Below are 14,638 nucleotides of genomic sequence, written 5' to 3'. Positions count from 1 at the left end.
AAAATTGCAGGTTCTTTGGGAATAGGGGTAAGCAGATCACCACGCAAGGGTATTCTGGTCCTGAAAAAGTTGCTACCCTAAGCTTTAAATTACAATGGATGGAAAGTGTTATCAGCAAACCACGTTATAGCTTAGTGCTAAGTGCGAACCAAATGTTTTTATTATGTATTTCTGTTGTATTGAAGGGTTTGAGGACAGAGTTACAAGGTACAAATATTTTATCTTCCTCATGAGGATAATTGTGGAGAATCTTCATAACTGTTTAATTAGTGATAACTGCTGTTACTGACGTTGACTGATGTAAAGTTTTAAATTGGAAAGTGCATAATTGGAAAATCAGAAATAACAAGTAGCTGAGATATTACTTTAGCAAGCAATTTCGGTATTGGTTTTTGGTGATAATTAGATGGCTTGGGGGAGGGAAACTGTCATTGGGAATTACATATTGGCACTAAGCCTTGGTGGAGCAGTGGGCTAATGCCTCCTTAAGTAACACCAGCTGCCTGCAATTAGTGCAGGTTCGCATCCCACCAGGCTCAAGGTTGACTCAGCCTTCCATCCTTCCGAGGTAGGTAAAATGAGGACCCAGATTGTTGGGGGCAATTAAGCTGACTTTGTAATAATGCCGCTTGGGGTGTGTGTGAAAGCCCTAATAAGCAGGCATATACATAGAATGAAGGCTACTGCTAAGCTTGTAAGCCGCCCTGAGTCTTCGGAGAAGGGCGGGATATAAATGGAATTAAAATAAATAAATAAATAAAAATTTAATATGTTGTTTTAAAGTATTTGTATAGAAAATAATTATGATATACCATCCCAACACAGTTTTAATTTTAAAAGATAAGCTCATCTTTTAGAGACTTGTAGTATTTTTCCTGTCATTGACATTAGGTTTTATTCCCATTCATTTGTTCTTTTGCTGCCTGTTACCCAATCATACCACTTTTCTTTATTATATATGAAAATCTGGCCATTTCTGCCACTATGTTAATGTGCCAGAATCATTATATAGAGGTAATCCTTGATGTACAACCATAACCGAGATTGGAATTTCTTTGCTAAGCAATGTGTTTGTTAAGTGAGTCTCACCCAATTTTACAACCTTTTTGCCATGGTCATTAAGCGAATCACTGCAGTCATTAAGCAAATCTGGTTTCCCCCACTGACTTTGTTGGAAGCCCCCGGGAAGGTCACAAATGATGACCTTGTGTGCCTCAAGAACACAACAACCGTCATAAATGCATACCAGTTGCCAAGCACCCAAATCATGATCACATGACTGGGGGGTGCTGTGATGGTCATAAGTGGGAAAGCTAGTTATAAGTCACTTTTTCCAGTGTGTTGTAATTTTGAACGGTCGTTAAACAAATGGTTGTAAGTCAAGGACAACCTATATATCTAATTTGATTTAACTCTGGAGTTCTGCATAGTCTAATGCAGACATGTCAAACACAAGGCCCGGGGGCTGGATCTGGCCCGCGAAGTGGTTTCATGCGGCCCTCGAAGCCATCCTGGAAACAGTGAGGGAACGGCCCCCACTGCCTTGGCCCTGGCCCAGAGACCCTCCTTCTGTCAGAGACCCTCAGATCTGTCCCACTCCTGCCCAGGCCCCCATAGGCACCCTTAATGCGAACGATGTAGAGCTGGCCACGCCCACCCAGTAGGCCATTCGCACTCTAGCCATGCCCACGCAGTAGGCCATGCCCACCCAGGCCATACCCACCCGGCCCCCTGAGGGCAACCACAGTGCTGATGCGGCCCTCAGTGAAATTGAGTTTGACACCCCTGGTCTAATGCGTGAGCTCCAGGAGAAAAAAAACATTATTATGCTGCAATAAGAGTATCTTGAATGTGTTAATTAGTCTCAAAAATAACGACTGGGCCCTGCCTGTCCAGCCCTATACACACACTGCCCTACAGGATGCTCCTCCTCACTGTATTGGGTGAGTCTTGCTGATGCCAGCAGAGTTGGACCAGGACACTGCACTGTAGTATTTAAAATTAGTTTGGTAGAAGTCTTGGCTCTGTGCTAGGCTTTTGCTGGTTGGCGTTTTGCCCAGAATGCTCTCCGACAAAGGCATGCGATTCCAGCAACTCTTTTTCCCACCTAATGGTTTGCTGGTGGTCTTTTGAGCCTCCACAAAGTTGGACAAATAACTATTCAAGCATTCTGAAGTGTCAGAGGACCCACTCTACATGGAAGTAAATGGTCTAAGTTCTATTCCGCCTTTTCCCCAGGAACTCTAAATGACATACACAGAACTTCTGAAATTTCTTACAAAAAGTTTGTGAAGTAAATTAGGCTAGGAAGTGAGCATGGCCAACATCACCCACTCAGCTTCCAGGCTGAGGTCTTTCCAATCTTAGTTCTATACATTAATTGCTGGAAGGCAGCTAAACACCACTTCATGTACAATGTACAGCCATGCAGATTTATTAGGAGGCAGAATGATATACTGGCAAACAGTTTTTGCTTATCGTTAGTCTTGGAACAAGTCAATTGAAAAACAGAACATTTGCTGATAATAGATGTTTATACAAAAAAAAGGGGTGGGGGGAGGATTGTAGTAGAAATGACAGAAATGACATGCTTTGGAATGGGAAGGGGCAAAACAGAACAAAAGTTTCCCTGGCATCCAGCTGTGACTCCTTAGATTAGGATTTCCATAACCAGAATTCCAAAATCATGCAAAGTTTATCTTTGCTGTCGCTTCAAAGTCAGACAGTCAAAATGAAACCAGAGAATGGATTTAGAATTTGCATCGTATTCTCTGGAAACCACAGCCTTATTCAAGCCCCAAATCTCCTGGCTCCCTTTAATTTGGAATAAATTTCTAAACCTAAAAATCATGGATCACTTTGGGAGGGAGGAGGGGGAGAGGCTTCTATGGGTGGGAGGCAACAGTCCCCCCTCCAATCTTAAGTAAGCAAAAGTGGCTGGTTCTTTAAAAGAGATAGCCAGGAATATCATCATAAAAGGGCTACTGGGGGTAGAGTACATCTAGTCATAGACCCTCATTTTATAGAAAGCAGTCTGGTGCAATACAAACTTGGTTAATGAGCAATCATCGTAACCTCTTCTTGCTCTCAATCAGCTCTGAAACATTGACTTTCTGACATAATATTTTAGTACACGAGATCCATTCATCCCAATCACACTTTTTCACTTTCTTACCTACATACCGACATCCACTCCTACTTTTCTCCCCTTCTTCAGGTTTGCAGCCTCCCTGACATACTCTTGTTTCCTCCTTTTTCCAATTGAGTTAGGTAAAGGTAAAGGTTCCCTGCACATGCGTGCTAGTCGTTTCCGACTCTAGGGGCCAGTGCTCATCTCCGTTTCAAAGCCGAAGAGCCAGCGCTTGTCCGAGGATGTCTCCGTGGTCATGTGGCCGGCATGACTAGACGCCAAAGGTGCACGGAACGCTGTTACCTTCCCACCGTAGGGGGTCCCTATTTTAGCGCAGCCTAAGCCATGCACTAATTTCAAACTGAAATTGTTCTGATTAGGCTCTTGAATAAATCAGAGAATAGGTTAAATCTGAATATATTACCTTGAAGTTTCAGCAGAATTGACAGCAAACACACCAAGATTTCAAGAAGTTTAATTACAATGTTTCTGCAAGGCAGTCTTCTCAACCTGCCACCTTAAACTGAACTATCACTCCCACTATCTACAAAACATCAGGTTAGATAAGACTGATCTAAGGTATACTATTAAGCAAAATTATATTTTTTTGAAATTGTAATAGGACTTTGAAAGGCTGCCCATTGTGCCTTTGTGTGAAACATAACAGCAGAGTACTGTAAAGTATTACAAACCCATTTTTTTTAATCCCATTTATATCCCGCCCTTCTCCGAAGACTCAGGGCGGCTTACAATTTAAAGCACAAATCAATGTGCTTAGCAGTAGCCTTCATTCTATGTATATGCCTGCTTATTAGGGCTTTCGGGGGGCCCCAAGCAGCATTATTACAAAGTCAGCTTATTGCGCCCAACAATCTGGGTCCTCATATATTTCAAATTTGAAATATAAATTTAAGGTAACATACAGAACTTGAGAAAAAGTATAAATAATCTTTCAGGCCTCATTTCAAATATTTCTGAAACAGACTCCCAGAAATATGAAGTAGAAATTTGCCACAGTTGCATGTATTCAAATATTATTCTACTTTTAAGTTTGGAGTAAAATATGTAGTCCCATTAGGCACAAAGCTTCAGTTTCAACCAGTAATATACAGTAATAAAAAGGTAAAGGTAAAGGTTCCCCTGCACATGCGTGCTAGTCGTTTCCAACTCTAGGAGCTGGTGCTCATCTCCGTTTCAAAGCCAAAGAGCCAGCGCTTGTCCGAGGACGTCTCCGTGGTCATGTGGCCGGCATGACTAGACGCCAAAGGCGCACGGAACGCTGTTACCTTCCCACCGTAGTGGTCCCTATTTTTCTACTTGCATTTTTACATGCTTTTGAACTGCTAGGTTGGCAGAAGCTGGGACGAGTAACAGGCGCTCGCTCACTCTGTTGCGCAGCACTCGGGATTCGACCCGCCAAACTGCCGACCTTCTGATCGACAAGCTCAGTATCCTAACCCACTGAGCCACCGCGTCCCTTCCAACTGAGTTACATCTTGCTAAATGTCCATTACTGCACAGCAATAAGTTTCCTTGCTTGGTCCACTGTCATACCCAAGCAGTTTCCTTATTGGGCAGATCTCTTTTGGGGTGGGGAATGAGGGGCAGCCAAGAGTATTTCAGAGTGAAGGACTGGCTTCTAGCCCCGACCACCTTTATTTTGTAAGGATATCTCCTTGGCTTTCTTCCACATGGCTGTGCTGCATGGAGTTTGGGAAGGAAGCCAATTTTCGGTGGTTCAGCTTTTGCTCCAGAGGAAACACCACAAAAAATTAATCCTCTAGAACTGCTGTTTGTATGGGGATTTCCGATTAGTGGGAGCTTTTACCAACATTTCCTGACTTGTTCTTTTAGCCAAGAAGCCATGACTCCTTGCCACCATCACTCCACATTTCCCAGGGTTTTTTTGTTTAGATTTCTCCCCACTTATTATTTTTAGAAATAACTCAAGGTGGTGAATACATCTAATATCCTTCCTGCTCCTATTTTCCCTTCAACAATAACATTGTCAGGTGGGTTAGAGACCAAAGTCCAAAGTCACCCAGCTGGCTTTCCTGCCTAAGGTGAGACTAGAATTCACAGAGAGCTCTACCCCTGGAGAGCTCTACCCCTACCTGGGCGCTCACCCCCTCCTCTTCTCCCGAGGAGGGGGCTTCCGAGCCGCCAAAACAGCTGATCGGCGCTGTTTTCGGCGGCTCTACGGAGCCGCGAGGCTGACAGCCGAAGAATGGCTGCCTCCGGCGACGCCTTGCCATCCGGAAGTCAAGCTTTCCTGCCTAAGGTGAGACTAGAATTCACCAGGAGGCTAGTTTCCTGATTTCTAGGCTGGTGCCTTAACCAATAGAACATACTGCTCTCAGTTGCTTTGAGGGTCTTTACTCCACCTCTTAATTAGTGTCTGGTTGAATTTTCCCCTTTTTTTCCTTCCCGCAAAAACCAGATGGAGCAAATGTAAGAATAAAAATGGGATGTGATGGCGTTTCAGCATGTTCCTGTTGGCGACCCGGAGAAAATGTTACTATTCCCATAGAAGAACAGATTGGAGCATGGGCTATGGGATGCTCACGTGGTGGTGTGAAACTGCTGCTGAGAGCCAGAGGGGTGAGGCCAGTGGCTGTGGAGGCATGATCTCAGTGTAGTGGAATTAGGATGACTGACAGTGGTGGTGGCAGGGGGTCACCTCCCTTTTTTGCAGTTTCTAATCAGTAAAAGCAAACAGGATATTCGTGGTTGCAGGAGTGATTCCCAGAGGCAGGGATTGTTCTTGTGCTTCTCCAGAGAACACCAAAATCGCTTGATAGCGAAAGGCCCACACAGATGAAGTGGTTACTTCCTGTCTTTTTTTCTTTTATCACATTAGTAAAAGGGAAACCCAAAAGTGAAATGATTTTTTTTTTTGCATAATAATGGTTTTTACCATTTAGTTCAATTCATCAACTTGTGGAATCAGATCTTAGTGGAAGTTCAGGGTGTAGCAGAAAGTGAAACCTTTTTGCTTTGTATTGTGAATTTTATTTTCTGGAAAACTGTGTGAAGTCAAAATAGGAATAAAAACCTTTTTTTTCTGAGGAGGGCTTCCATTTATTTGTAGGCATGCAGTGACAATTTCATTTATGGTAAGTTCTAAAGGTTCTCTGTGGGCGCGCCAGACCTATGGAACCGCTTGCCGGTTGAGCTCCGGACGGCCCCCGACCTTCACTCCTTCCGACGCGATCTAAAAACTTATTTATTTGAACAATCCGGCCTGGTTTGATGGGGTTGGGGTTTGGATTTGGTTTTAACATTGTTTTAATCATTGTTTTATATTGGGCATTATTATTTAATTCTTTTTTAACTTTTGTATGTATATTTTGATATTTATTGCCCTGTACACCGCCCTGAGTCCTTCGGGAGAAGGGTGGTATAAAAATTTAATAAATATAAATAAATATAAATATAAAGTCTTAAATGAAGTTTCAGTAACTACCCTGCATCCCACCTAGATTAGCGTTGAGTCCCACATAGCATATACCACCATTTGAAACCATTGCTTTAAGGCCAAGCTGGGGAACTACAGCCCCTTTATGACTAGTGGACTTCAGCTCCCAGAGTTGAGCATGGCTGGCTCAGGGATTCTGGGAGTTGAAGTCCACATGTTATAAAAGGGCCGTAGTTCACCACCACTGCTTTTAAGATGTTATTTTTCAGTTGAACTACCCAAAGCTGTACATAATTTTATAATAATAGTTTTCTTTTCATGTTATATCTGAAATATTCTGACTGTGCCGGTTGTTATAAAAAGAATTACAGTTTGAAATTCATTCTGATTGCCTAATCCTGTGAAAGCTGCATCATTATTGAATGCAAACTAGATTTAAAACAGAACATCTACTGGTATTTCTGGCCCATGTGATTGTAGAGGGAAAGAAAATTTGGCTGTTGTGTATTAAGCATTTGATAAAACTAAACACACTTGGCAGCTTTTTTTGTTTAAAGATAATCCATACATAGAATTGATGAGTTGAACTTAGAACTCAAATGCCCCTGGAAGTTTGTTTATTTATCATATCTAGAGATTGGCCATCTTATTCACAGAGAGAGCAACTCTGGGCAATTAAATTGTGCTTCCTAAACTAGGATGTATTGCACCTGACTTTGCCCTGGTTCTGGCATTCACAATCTGAAGCCCCAGAGCTGAATTCAGTCCATCAAAGCCATGGGCTTGCTCCAGAATGCCTCTAAATATTACTGTTGAATTGTAATCTTTAACGGAATGGGAAAATTACTGATACACAGTGAATTATCATGTGAAATTAATTTCAACCTTAAAATTTAATTAAATTGTACTTAGTTTTTATCCTGGCCTTGCTAAACTTTGTGACTGGTAACCCATGCGCTATTGAAAGGATACGTGCAGACAATGTGCAGCCTCTGCTTGCTTTGATCATGTTGAAGAAGAGTTTATAGAGGTTCAAGGTAATGCAACCTTTCAAAGGGTAGAGCTTGGCAAAAGCAAATCCGACATTTAAATATCTTTTCATGCCCTAATTATCTTAAGGCTCCTCTCACCCAATTCTTTCACTTTCATTAGCCATGATAGATTGGTAGAGTCTTGAATTCTATTTTTCTCACTTAGTAGCTACATGTTTCTGCTTAGTCTGCTGAACCTACTCCCTCTTTCAGTTAGCTCATTTCTAGCTTTGTGGCAAATCCCCCTCGCTCCTCAGCAAACAAAGAAGCCCTACCAAGCTTGTTCAGAAGCAATTCCCTTTCTTTGCTGCCACCAAGAGTCCGCACCATTTTATCTGTTTTTCCATGTCAGTTTGTGCTGTTCACAGTAGCAGCATGAAGTTTTAGGATTTCTGACTGTTGTCCTAAAATTTGTACAGCCCTGTTAGGATCAATCTTGTTATATTTATGCCTTGCATATATGAATACTCATTTATTTATATTTATTTATTTATTTATTTATTTATTTATTTATTTATTTATTTATTTATTTATTTATTTATTTATTTATATTTATTTATACTCAGTAGCAGGATCAATCTGTCTGTCTGTCTGTCTGTCTTCTGTCTCTCCATCCATTCAGCTATATCCTATCTTTATTTTGTTTTAAAATATCTCAAGGCGGTGAGCATATCCAACACATCTTCCTCTTTCTATTTTCCCCACAACAACAAACCTGTGCAGAAGGTTGGGCTGAGAGTGAGTGATTGGCCAAAAATCACCATCTGATTTTCATGGTGAAGGTGGGACTTGAACTCAGGATCTCCCATTTTCTAGCTTGATGCCTTAACCATTAGACCAGTCCTTGCTTGCTGTTGTTTTTGGGAAGAAAGGACCCAATTACTCCTAACCAGATCTAATGAATACCAGCAAACCCCCAAATTTTAGTGTGAGTCAGATTTACCTATGAGGCGTTTTGGACACAGGGCATGCTACATATTAGGCTAAGAAGTTGGGCTTAACGATTAAATCATGAAATACTGAATTTGGAAGTCAGTAAGTTCCATGAATTTCAAGTTCAGGTTCACTACAGTAGTGTCCCTGCCTGCAAACATGCTTGCCATTTTTTTCTTTTTACTTTCAGAAACAACTTTCCCTACACTGGTATCCTTCAGGTTTGTTGCAATTAGTCTAGGTAATTCTGGGTGTGGCAGTCCAAAGGATATATTAGGAAAGCCTGCTTTAGACATATGCACTCCTAACCAGATCTAATGAATACCAGCAAACCCCCAAATTTTAGTGTGAGTCAGATTTACCTATGAGGCGTTTTGGACACAGGGCATGCTGCATATTAGGCTAAGAAGTTGGGCTTAACGATTAAATCATGAAATACTGAATTTGGAAGTCAGTAAGTTCCATGAATTTCAAGTTCAGGTTCACTACAGTAGTGTCCCTGCCTGCAAACATGCTTGCCATTTTTTTCTTTTTACTTTCAGAAACAACTTTCCCTACACTGGTATCCTTCAGGTTTGTTGCAATTAGTCTAGGTAATTCTGGGTGTGGCAGTCCAAAGGATATATTAGGAAAGCCTGCTTTAGACATATGCACTCCTAACCAGATCTAATGAATACCAGCAAACCCCCAAATTTTAGTGTGAGTCAGATTTACCTATGAGGCGTTTTGGACACAGGGCATGCTGCATATTAGGCTAAGAAGTTGGGCTTAACGATTAAATCATGAAATACTGAATTTGGAAGTCAGTAAGTTCCATGAATTTCAAGTTCAGGTTCACTACAGTAGTGTCCCTGCCTGCAAACATGCTTGCCATTTTTTTCTTTTTACTTTCAGAAACAACTTTCCCTACACTGGTATCCTTCAGGTTTGTTGCAATTAGTCTAGGTAATTCTGGGTGTGGCAGTCCAAAGGATATATTAGGAAAGCCTGCTTTAGACATATGCACAAGAATCTTTGCTTCTAGTTATGTGTGAAATTCTTTCCTTGCCAGCAACCTGTGTGTGAATTTTTCCAGACACAGTGATTAGGACAAGAGATTTCTGCAATCTTTGTGTAGATTGGCACACTATGGAACAATGGGAAATCAAGCAAGCTTTGAGGATTTGAAGTCACTTGTTAAACAAATCAAAAAATCAAACTAACATGGTCTTCTGTTTAGGGAGAGGCATCCTTTTCCGGTTGAGTCTAGTAAATGAATAGATGTTTTAGACATTCTTGTTATCTGTGGTGATGGGCAAAAGCTTTCGCTCTGTTTCATTTTGCTTTTATGATGTTTCGTAAACAGACTGAAACAGATCACTTTGTTTATCTTGTGACATTTAGTAACAAATACTTGCAATACATGCAGTCTATTTTTGGCTAAATCAAAATGAGTAATTAAGATAAGTGTGGAGAATGTACAGTTCAATTTGAGGAGACTTTGAAAAACAACCATCTTCAAAGAGTTCCTGTGGCGTCACGTGGGATTTTGCTTGTGATGAATAGTTTCATTCACATATACCCCTGGCTCCTAGGCCATTTGAGCTATGAGGGAAATCCATAATTAGCATAGGTGCTACTTAAATGGCTTGGCAACACATGATAGTATTTCTGGGTATTTTCTGACCAGAACAGCTGAGCCTCTTTCTTTCCTTCCTATATTTGTAGTAGAGGAAGGAGAAGGAAGTGTGAGTCTTGGTCAAAGTCCTTAGTGGGGAATAGTATGCCAGTTTTGAGGTGTGGTGCTTATCTACAGGAGAGGTTTGGAGAAGTGACATCAAAAGGCTCCACACCTTCATTAGCTATTCAGGATTCACGGGTTGCTCCATGCTTCATTTACCATCTACAGTCTGGCTGAGGTGATGAATGATGCTGATCTGGGAAGAGACGAATACCCTGGAGAGGCTTCCACTGCTGAGTGAGAATGAGATGGGATTTTTTTGTAAGAAAGCAAGGTGATTTTCATACAAAGGCCTAGAAGAATTTTGACATGTTGGTTTTGAGGCGGAGAAAATATTCTTGTGGAAATGGGAAGGAAACTGGAGAGAGAGAGAGAGAGAGAGAGAGAGAGAGAGAGAGAGAGAGAGAGAGAGAGATATGAAAGTAATTGCAGCTGATTGTATATGATTCCTACACAGCACAGGCCTGTTGCCGCTTGTTTGCCAACCTGTTAAACCTCTTAAGGGTTTGGTGGAGACCATGCGGCATGGCAGGACATGCACCAGTACTGTGGAGAAAATGTGTTTGGGTTGTGAAATGCTGAGTTCCATTTAAGTTGGTGAACTTTCTCCAGACTAGCTGGAGATGAGGAAGTTGTAATCCAGCACAGGGCTGATAAAGGAGATGTTAACAGGGGACTGGGATGAGAAAAGGCTCCAAGTAGGTTTCATTAATGGCTCACGTTTAGGTTCTGAGACTGTGCTGACAATTCTGTCCCTCACAGCTGCTTCGTGTGAGATTTATGATCAAAGACCATCCCAATTCAACAATTTTCATTTTAACAAAAGCAGCATATGATTGTGATGGTAAACATGTTTTAATACATCTGGGTTTTATTCAGATAGATTTGTATCTTTGTATTTTTTCCCCCGCCCTGGGTCAGATGGAAATAAGGGAAAAAATATTTAATAAATGGACTGAGGCCATCGGAAATTATGTAGGTATCTTTCCACATGCAGCCTTCTGTTAACAGTAGGTGAGATCATTTCACGATAAAATATTTGTGCTGGTTCAGATTATAACTAGTATTTCTTATGTAATATGTGACATTAGCAGTTTCAGGCACTCTTAGGGTTTGGGCTTGTCTAGGAAGCCAGCAGAGCAGGCAACCTCCTTTTTCCCCATTAGCCCGGTGTTTACTGATGCCACTGATATAGATGGAGAACCTTCATCTAGAGGTCATCAATGCCCATTGATTGCAAAAAATTAAAATGGCTCCTCAGTTATGTAACTACTGCATCTTGAGATTCAGAGGAACATTACACAGTTTTAAAATAAGCCTTTTCTTCCCTCAGAAAACTCCAGGTTTTTGGATGCTCCATATCCTGGCAGAGATGAGGGAGTCCCAATCTCTACTGCCCTGAGCATGAGTGTCTCAGATTATTCAATGAGGCAGTTGCCGGCAACTTTAATCAATGCTCCCCATATTTTGGATGACTGGAATAATATGGCGCAAACTCCTTCAGATGCTTCTTCGCTCCTGAAGACTGGAGTGCTGAAAAATGCCAACAACAATGCCTCCTCAGGGCCCTGGAGAAGCCTGAGGAGCTCTTCCCTCTCTGCTGCTGCCTCTTATTCCAAACTAAACTATCTCGAGCGGGTTATCTTGGAGATTGTGGAATCAGAACGCATGTATGTGCAGGATTTACGAAACATCATAGAGGTTAGTGCGATTGACATGCCTGTTAGGCTGTTTACATCACTGCTACTCTGTAGGTGCCTTAAGGTCCTCCCTTCATCCAATTTTCCCATTGCAACCAAGAGGGACCCCGGTAGTCTAGACTGGAAGCTGGGAAGAGCTGTAGACCTTCAAGCAGCTTTCATTTCAAAGGAGATCTCATTGTGTGTTTGGTTACTGCCTTTATGCCTTCCTCTCAAGCCAAGGATTTCACTGCCCCCTTTCCACACAGAAATATAATATTCTGGCCATTTCCCCAAACAATTTCATGGAAGATATTGTGCCTATCATGTGAAAATGATGCACTGTGGGTCAGAGAATCCTCATGATTTGCCTAAAGTTGCCCCAGTAATTTTTCTGCTAATCTGCTATCAGGAATACTATATAAAAAGGAAATAGCTTCTCAATAGATATTGTCTGGGTGGAGTGCAAGTAGCAAAAATTGTCCAATGGGAGCCATCATCAATAGAAAATAAGTTCTGCCCCGAGAGCATTGATTAGGGCAGGGCTTTTCAACCTTTTCACCCATTGTACCACTTTTAGAATATGGCAACATCCGAGTACCACCAGTTGCCTAGCATGGTGTCAAAAACTTGACACCCCCCCCCAAAAAAGGAAAAAAGGATGAAGTATAGGTACTCCTCAACTTACAACAGTTCGCTTAGTGACTGTTCGAAGTTACAATGGCACTGAAAAAAGTGCCCCCCTAGCCACAGCTGAGCAAGACACCTGCCCGCCCAGCGATGCTCTTCCTCCTGTCCGAGGTTTTCATTGTTGTGAGCATTTCTGTTAAGGATTGACACCAGGGGTGGGGTGGGGGGTGTTTGGTTTTTATTCCCCCTGTCTGCTGGGAGGTTGCAGCAGGTTTTGGTCACTTCACATGACCCTGGGACACTGTGACCATCATAAATATGAATCAGTTGCCAAGCATCTGAATGTAAATCACAAGACCCTGGAGATGCTGCAAATTCCAGCTGATCGGCGCTACTTCTGGGCTCAGCAGAAGTGCCAGGATTAGCACCGAGTTCCAGCTGGAGCCTGGCGGTGATCCTGGTGCTTCCGCTGAGCCCTGACAGCCCCGAAGAAGTGCTGATCCTGGTGCTTCCACTGAGCCCTGACAGCCCTGCTGCTCCAGCCATCTCTCACTCAGGCTTGTGCTGCCACTGGTTCAGCTCATTCCCCTCCCCCACTACCATTTTTCTAGGATGGTCGCGTACCACCTGCCAGGTGCCAATGTACCACAGGTGGTACCCGTACCACTGGTTGAAAAGCCCTGGATTAGGGTACCACACCCGCAATATTGGATTAGAACTCGTGGTGGTGGTCTGCCCTGTTTTCTTGCTTGCTGACTTCATGGCGATGCTCATGGCATAATGTGACTTGGCAGAATTACTTGGGGAAGATCATAGACACTCAGGAGCTGTTGTTGCGGCCAGAACAAGTCAGCGCACTATTTGGGAACATTGAAGACATCTATGAGCTGAACAGGTGAGTAGTATAACACAATCCTTAGAGCTTCCCTATCATTTCAATTGTTGCTCACTTTACCCAGTTCCCCTATAAAGGTTCAGTCCTCTCTGAAAAATAAAGCATGGCAGGAAAAGGGCTTTTTGTAAGTTATTCCCGTAAATTTCTGTACCAACACTTCAGTGCACCCAACTAAGATTGCCTCTGGTGGTGCAACAGTTATTGTCTTCAGCTAGTCCTTGCTGCCACTGATTTATGTTCCTCAGTTCTACCAGATTTAAAAAATCAAGGACCTAGGAAGGAAAATGACTTCTCCTTTTGGCTGACTAAGAAACACAAAGGCACCCTAAACCCAGTGTTGGATAATAGCTATGGTGTGGTCTAGGCTTAGGCTTGTCAACATGCCCAAGTCCTTGTCCTACAGGAGATGTATTTATATTTGCTGCCCCTTCCCTAATTTTTCTTTGCTCACATGCCTATGAATTTTAGTATCTTTTAAAATATGTTTTGTTCCCAGTATGAATTAAGGCCTTGTCTTGGAATCAGATTACCTGAAAGACTGCCTTCTCCCTTATATCCTTATTACAATCTTAAGATTTCTTGGGTGATTGGGCTGTTATATTAAATGGATTCTGTATATAGTATTGGGGAGTAATCTGATAAATCCATGCAAAGAGAGATTATGCCTCCTTTTACTTTGGCTTATTGGAAGTAAAAGCCAAGCTAGATGTTCCACCCATACCCACTCCCAGAAATATAAAGGTGAATCTGAAAACATGGCTTGGTATTATGTGCGAACTGGGGCTCTGATATGTACCAAACAGCCCTTCTATAGTGAAGAGAATGGTTTAGCAGCAAACAGCATCCTCCTACCCTGATTGGCTAAAACTCCTAGAGCAGAGAAGTAACAGTCCTCTTTCTTTGTATGTATGTAACGAAGGAGCAAGGGCAGATCGAGTCCAATTTGTTACAGGTGTTCCATGCCAACTTTGCAAATCTGCTTCCTCTCCTGTGTTTTGTTTTCTTAAACTTGTAAGTTTACAAGTTTAAGACGGAACTTCCCTCATTATTTTTTATCTGTGTGAAACTTAGTACATTGAAGAAAATACAGTATTCCCAGTTTAGGATCCCAAACTTATTAATGTTAACAGGTATGACTATATAGGTGGCTGCTGAGTGAGAATCAGCCGGTTGTTCAGCTAGTGTGTGTCCCCGCTTACTAT

At 42.1% G+C, this 14,638-nt stretch overlaps 1 protein-coding gene across 1 annotated transcript in view; it reads left to right on the top strand.

Annotated features, from left to right (window-relative positions):
• PLEKHG3 (pleckstrin homology and RhoGEF domain containing G3) overlaps nt 1–14,638 on the top strand; it is a 60,614-nt gene that overhangs the window by 18,786 nt on the left and 27,190 nt on the right. The window contains exons 2-3 of the mRNA XM_081331137.1: nt 11,566–11,933; nt 13,336–13,436. Of these exons, the coding sequence (XP_081187263.1) occupies nt 11,637–11,933; nt 13,336–13,436 (398 nt within the window). The 5' untranslated portion in view covers nt 11,566–11,636. The remainder of the gene's footprint in view (nt 1–11,565; nt 11,934–13,335; nt 13,437–14,638) is intronic.

Source organism: Vipera berus, assembly GCF_964194415.1.
Source record: "Vipera berus genome assembly, chromosome: 1".
Classification (NCBI taxonomy): domain Eukaryota; kingdom Metazoa; phylum Chordata; class Lepidosauria; order Squamata; family Viperidae; genus Vipera; species Vipera berus.
The sequence above is the reverse complement of the archived record's forward strand: the minus strand, read 5'-3'. Positions and strand labels throughout refer to the sequence as shown.